We start from the raw sequence: 6,643 nt of genomic DNA, 5'->3' as shown, positions 1-6,643 counted from the left end.
ATGTTTAAATCTCGTAAACAGTAAATTTAATATCACTTTATTTATCTCACCTCTTAATGGAAATATATAATTTTATATGAAAAATTGACGACGTAAATCTCGACGAGGCTGGCAAGCAAAAATAGTAAAATACACCTAAATTTCAATTCTCGTTAAATTGACGATGGCTCGTAGCAATTACTCTGCTAAGCTGCTGCCTACCATTCAGAAAAATCAATCCGTTTTCAGTTCTTTTACGATAATGTCCTTAAAGATTGGTGACAACCCAATGGACAAATGAATATTTCACAATTTCTCCCACGGTTCTATATTTTTTGGGGGATGTCCTGTCCCAAACCAATTGGCTCACTTTTCCGACTCTTCGTTTCCTCTTCTCCCCGGTCCCAATCTCTGCTAATTTTCTCAGCAACCAAACACCCCCATTTCTTTCTCTGCCCTTTTTCTTGAAAGTCCATAGCTAATGACCCACAGAAAAGGCTCTGCCTTTTTTTGGTAGAAATGAAGATAAAATGTGGGTCACAGACTCTCTAAAGAAACAGTCTTTTTTTCAGAATTTATTGAAAAATCTGTGGTGGCTCTGATTTTCCCTCTCTTTCTCTACTCTGTTTTTATGCAAGTTTCTGTTTGGTTTCCCAGAAAATCTCAGGGAAAGGGAAGGGAAAGAAGGTGCAAGTTTACACTCTGTGTAAGTACACATTTCCCAAGCCTAAATGCTAATTTTTTATTTATTGTTGGTTCCTTTATCCCAAGTAATAATTTTTAAACATAGGACCTGATATGACATTAATTTCCAAGCTCATTTTATTTTATTTTATAATTTTTTGTTTATTTTATAATTCTTGTGGGTTTATTTGTATTTTAATTTTTATTTGTCCGCAAACGCTCGAAATAGTAATAATTGTTGGCTGATTCGAAGAGACAAACATTATATGTATCTCGCAGAAAGCCTTAGCCTTGCAGGTACACTTTTATTTAAAATTTGGGAAGACTGTAAATTTGATGGGTGGTAGCGGTATTATTGTCTTTCGCAACCCAACCAATAACATGCTGGCTCACCATAGCTTTTGGTGGTATCCTAGGATCCCTCAAGACCGAGAGGATCCTCTTCGGTTTCTTTTGATAAGGAATTTGGTGATTCGTAAATTGTGTTTGTTCATTGTATATAGTATGATTAGTTTTTATCAGATATTGTTTGTATTTAATTTTAAATAAAAATATTTCAAATGATTTCTGATCCCACAATATACGATGAATAGATATGATTCACGGATCTTCAAAATCATCACAAAAGGAATCCGTGAGGATCCGAATTACCCTCAAGAGAGTTAGCTGTTACATTCATAATTTAAAATTTTATTTTGTTGCTTTTCATTTTCTCTTTGTTTTCTTAAGGTAGCTAACAAGTAGGAGTTGGTATTTGGTGCTTGATTACTTGTATCATAATCAAATGCCAATTTGGTCCCATAACTGAAATCTTTTCTCTTTTGTCTCCATCTCTATGGTTAGATCTCCATTTTTCCAATCCGGATCCTCGCCGGATCTTCTTTGTGAGGATCTTGAAAATTCGTTAATTTTGTCCATTCATCGTACAGTATGAGGTCAGAAATTATTTTAAATATTTTTATTTAAAATTAAATACAAACAGTACTTCACAAAAACTGACCGCACAATATACGATGAACAGACACGATTCACATATCTCCATGATCATCATCAAAAGGATGTAGAGAGGATCCTGTTGGCCATTTTCCATCGTATCTGTGCTATTTTCTTATGACCTCGGTAAACAGTTTAACATATTATTTTATGTTGTGAGATTATTATTTTAGTGTGCATAACTGCATAAATTTATTTTATTTAACTTTGAGATTAATAGTTTGACAACATAATACGCAATCAATATTCTTTTGGTGGTCGGAAAATAAAAATCTCTCAAACATCATTCATTTCGTCGAATACTTAGGTCAGTCAGACACGTTTCCTAGGACTAAATTTTCATGTTGGTTTCAAAGTATATTTTAATTTGGGGACGGAAGCAAAGAGAGTTCATTCAAGTTAACCTTTTCGGACTACTTTTTGTTGTCTCACTTCATAAATATTAAACAAGTTTGCTTAACTTGGAATTAGTACATAATCATGTATGTTAATCAACTTGACTCACTGTCATGAGGTTGATAGTTTTTACAGGGTCAGAGTTTTCACGCCATTTTTTCTTGAATATTCAACAGGCCAACACAGCTATTCATATTATACATATATATTATTTCACTAGAGTTAGTTAATCGTGCCCTTAATCCGAGTTAGTTCGTCTTAGGTTATAGTTTAGGATTTGTTTAGTGTTGCTTGTGATTGATTTTCGTCTTAGGTTATGTTTCGGATTTGTTTAGTATTGTTTGTGAATGATTGCATAAAGTCGTACGTTGAACACGTATATTCAAAGATTGCATGTTGTGTAAGGAACTTTTGCAATTATATAGCCCAGGATTCTTGTAAACCGAGAGTATGAGCCTTGCACATGAGCACGACAGACCTTATCTGGAATATGCGAAGGAGACAACTTCTCTCCGAGACACTTTGAGGACCACATTCTTGGGGCGTCTTGTAGAACTTTTTGGTGGCATATTGATTGTATTGTAAGTGCTCATTTTTTTTTTCGGGTGAAAAAAGGTGATGATTTGAACGTGATTCATGGTCACTGTTAGTTACTATGCCGCTGAAATAATTGCAAATTTGTTTTGTTAGCGTAGTTCTTTGAATCCTAAAAATTGATGACTGTCACTGTTTACGGTTTTGAATTCTGAACTATCACAGTTGGGCTTTTCTGGCGTTTGTTTTGGGTGGCATTGAATCTGGAAGCTATAGTTTTAACTATTGGAAAGAGAACTATGCTGATATGTGTAAATCACATTATGCAGGGATTTAACTCAGACTCTTTAGTTCCTTGTCTTTTGCTGGTGCAAAATGGCTACAAATACCACAGTTGCAAATGCATGTCCAGCACCGATGCAAGCAACATCTAATGGGGTCTTTCAGGGTGATAATCCTCTGGATTTTGCTCTCCCTCTTGCCATCTTACAGATATGCCTTGTGGTTGCACTTACACGGATTCTTGCTTATCTTCTTCGACCACTAAGACAGCCTCGTGTGATTGCTGAGATTGTGGTAAGTATATGTACTTCTTGTTTGCTGTATATATACTATGATGGCCTTCAAAACGATAGTCAATTATGCAAATGATGTAATCAAATTTATGTGTGCGGAAATCTTACCCCTTCTCTTTTTTCCTTTGATTGAATATTTACTTGATAACTTTTTGTTGAATATGCAAATGATGTCATTACTCTGAGAGAGAGAGAGAGAGAGAGAGAGAACTATCATGCACCGCTACAAGTGACTAAGAGGAGCGATGCATTTCTGAATAATATGTTGTGGGAGTTAACAGATGTTGGTCCTTTCATTGGCAACTTCTCGTCTGAAAGACAGATGTTTTCAGTGGCCTTTGAAGTAAAACCATATGTGCCGTTCAAACAATAATTCCTCGTGTCCAAAAGGAAAAATGAAAATAACATAAATATTCTGTTCTATTTACGTTTATTGTAAGTAGACAAGTATCTGAACATCCTTGTGCATTGGAGAGAGTTTAACTTAGTATTGTTGGAGAGAGTTTAACTTAGTATTGCTTTTTCTGCAGGGCGGAATATTACTTGGCCCTTCAGCTCTTGGTCGCAACAAAGACTATCTCGAAGCAATATTTCCAAACAGAAGTCTCACAGTGTTGGATACTTTAGCCAATCTTGGTCTTCTCTTCTTTCTGTTCCTAGTGGGCTTGGAGTTGGATCCTAAGTCCCTCCGCCGCACTGGAAAGAAGGCTCTATGCATTGCACTTGCAGGAATTACCCTACCTTTTGTTTTAGGAATTGGTACATCATTTGCCCTCAAGGGAACTATTTCTAAAGGTGTAGATGGACCACCATTTCTTGTTTTCATGGGAGTGGCTCTTTCTATAACTGCCTTCCCTGTTTTGGCTCGTATTTTGGCTGAGCTCAAGCTTTTAACTACTGATATTGGCCGAATGGCCATGTCAGCAGCAGCGGTCAATGATGTGGCTGCGTGGATTCTTCTTGCTCTTGCCATTTCCCTCTCCAGCACTGGCCGTTCTCCACTGGTTTCGCTATGGGTTCTCTTGTGCGGGTGTGCTTTTGTCCTCAGTTGTGTATTTTTTATTCGACCAATCTTTAAATGGATGGCACAGCGCTGTCCCGAGGGTGAACCAGTAGACGAATTGTATGTATGTGCTACTTTAGTTGCAGTTTTGGCAGCTGGGTTTGTCACTGATACTATTGGAATTCATGCCCTATTTGGAGCATTTGTGCTCGGAATTATTGTCCCAAAGGAAGGGCCATTTGCAGGCGCTCTTGTTGAAAAAGTTGAGGATCTCGTATCTGGTCTGTTCCTCCCATTGTATTTTGTCTCGAGTGGATTGAAGACTGATATAGCTACAATTCGTGGAGCTCAGTCATGGGGCCTCCTCGTTTTGGTCATTTCAACAGCCTGTTTTGGGAAGATCATTGGCACAGTAGCTGTTTCTCTCCTCTGCCGAGTGCCGTTTCAAGAGGCCTTGGCACTCGGGTTCCTCATGAATACTAAGGGGTTGGTGGAGCTTATTGTCCTTAACATCGGTAGAGACAGAAAGGTAAAATTAAGCATTTTCCATTTTTTATGGGAGTCTCAAGGCTTTTTCTTTAATATTTGTATACGCGTGTAACTTAAGGTGCTAGCTTTCTGTTATTGCAGGTTTTGAATGATCAAACATTTGCTATCATGGTTCTCATGGCTATCTTTACAACCTTCGTTACGACGCCTGTAGTAATGGCAGTATACAAGCCAGCTAAAAGAAAGAGTATATCTGATTACAAGTACAGAACTATTGAAAGGAAAGATCCAAACACTGAGCTCCGGGTTTTGATCTGTTTCCACGGTACAAGGAACCTCCCCCCAATGATTAATCTCATCGAGGCTTCTCGTGGGACTGAAAAGAAGGAACGTCTTTGTGTCTATGCAATGCATCTTATGGAGCTTAATGAGAGATCTTCTGCGATTCTGATGGTTCACAAGGCAAGAAGAAATGGTCTACCCTTTTGGAACAAGGTGAAGGATTCAGATAATAATCAAGTAGTTGTGGCTTTTGAAACGTTTGAGCAGCTGAGTCAAGTGGCTATCCGTCCAATGACAGCAATCTCTTCCGTTTCTAGCATGCATGAGGACATCTGTGCAACGGCTGAAAGGAAGGGGGCATCAATTATTATTCTCCCATTCCACAAGCACCAGAGGTTGGATGGAGTATTGGAGACAACTCGAACTGAATACAGAGGAGTCAATCGTAGGGTTCTTGAGCATGCTCCATGCTCAGTTGGGATCATGGTGGACCGTGGCCTTGGTGGAAGCACCCATGTATCTGCCAGCAATGTTTCTTCAAGCATAGTTGTCCTATTCTTCGGGGGTAGTGATGATCGTGAGGCCCTTGCGTATGGAATGCGAATGGCTGAGCACCCGGGTAACAGTTTAACTGTCGTCCATTTCTTAGCAAGTCCTGAACTTCAGGGGGAAATAGTCCAAGTGGATATAAACGAGGGCTCCAACACTACAGCAGGGTCAGCGACTGAGATGTTTCTCGCTGAATTGAAGCAGAAGATTTCAAATAACAGCTCAATCAAATATGAGGAGAGGGCAGTGAGAAATGCTGCAGAAACTACTGATTTGATTCGTGAGTTTAACCGATGCAATCTATTTCTGGTTGGTCGAAGGCCTGATGGTCAAGTAGCTGCTGCCTTGAATCTGAAGGGAGACTGTCCGGAGCTGGGGCCTGTAGGTATCTTGTTAACCTCTCCGGATTTCACAACTACAGCGTCGGTCTTGGTTATGCAGCAGTATCATGGGCTGGAAGTAGTTCAAGGTTCAGTTGGTTTGTCGAAGGTAGTTGTGTTGCCCGAGGACGAAGATTCAGAAACCGGCTGATCAGCTCTCCCTAGCCTGTGTTGGTTTCACTGTACAGATGATGATGAAAAGTATGGTTAGATAAATGTCTCTCTTTCCCTCCATTTAAACTGCTTGTTTATGAAAGGTCATAAGTTTTAGTTGTCAATTGTCATAGCTTATACTTATGTATGGAGGATCTATCACCTGTATAGATCATACCAAATAAATGCACCTACCTTATGCCTAAACACATAATACTCTTTGCAATGCAAGTATTCTTTCTGCAATTCCAGATCTAAGGGTGAAAGAAAATAAGAACACTGCTCGTCTCCCTTATTGTAAGGAATAATTCATTCTTACATGCAAGTCACAATACGACATATAAGCAAAACTAACTGATGGAAAGTACAAAAGAAACATTTATGTATGTGTCAAACTGTGAATTATCTACAAACTAGATCAAAAGACTCATAGAAAATGAGCAAAGTATTTTCCAAAAATTGGAAGAGAGAAAGTTGTGGACCTGCATTGCACATAGAAATAGATTTGAACTGCCAAGTGTTAAGTGCTATTATATGATTCACAAAGAGATTTTTCATTTGCATTAATCTTCTAAACTATGAATGACGAAGGGATATTATTGCAACATTCTTTCATGAAAATTAGG

General features: G+C 38.5%; 1 protein-coding gene across 3 annotated transcripts; it reads left to right on the top strand.

The window, feature by feature from the left end:
- The first annotated feature begins 307 nt into the window (after positions 1-307).
- Positions 308-6,218, top strand: LOC137711379 (cation/H(+) antiporter 18-like). Of its 3 annotated transcripts, none has more exons than XM_068450614.1 (4): positions 308-685; positions 2,916-3,162; positions 3,692-4,693; positions 4,795-6,218. In XM_068450614.1, the coding sequence occupies exons 2-4, from the start codon at positions 2,962-2,964 to the stop codon at positions 6,013-6,015; spliced, it is 2,424 nt and encodes an 807-aa protein (XP_068306715.1). In that variant the 5' UTR covers positions 308-685; positions 2,916-2,961; the 3' UTR covers positions 6,016-6,218. The 3 variants fall into 3 exon arrangements, with proteins under 3 accessions (XP_068306715.1, XP_068306714.1, XP_068306716.1); XM_068450613.1 differs by lacking the exon at positions 308-685 and adding an exon at positions 2,515-2,633; XM_068450615.1 differs by lacking the exon at positions 308-685 and having other exon boundaries at positions 2,803-3,162.
- Positions 6,219-6,643: the final 425 nt, after the last annotated feature.

This window comes from Pyrus communis, chromosome 12 (genome assembly GCF_963583255.1).
Source record: "Pyrus communis chromosome 12, drPyrComm1.1, whole genome shotgun sequence".
NCBI lineage: Eukaryota > Viridiplantae > Streptophyta > Magnoliopsida > Rosales > Rosaceae > Pyrus > Pyrus communis.
Note: the sequence above shows the minus strand (reverse complement) of the source record. Positions and strands in the feature narration are given on the sequence as shown.

What these genes read in the sequence shown, in the direction of transcription:
- LOC137711379 (XM_068450614.1), top strand. Translation starts at nt 2,962, where the DNA reads ATGGCTACAAATACCACAGTTGCAAATGCATGTCCAGCACCGATGCAA. An exon ending in GTGTGATTGCTGAGATTGTG is followed by an intron (nt 3,163 to 3,691) that starts GTAAGTATATGT and finishes CTTTTTCTGCAG; the next exon opens with GGCGGAATATTACTTGGCCC. An exon ending in ACATCGGTAGAGACAGAAAG is followed by an intron (nt 4,694 to 4,794) that starts GTAAAATTAAGC and finishes CTGTTATTGCAG; the next exon opens with GTTTTGAATGATCAAACATT.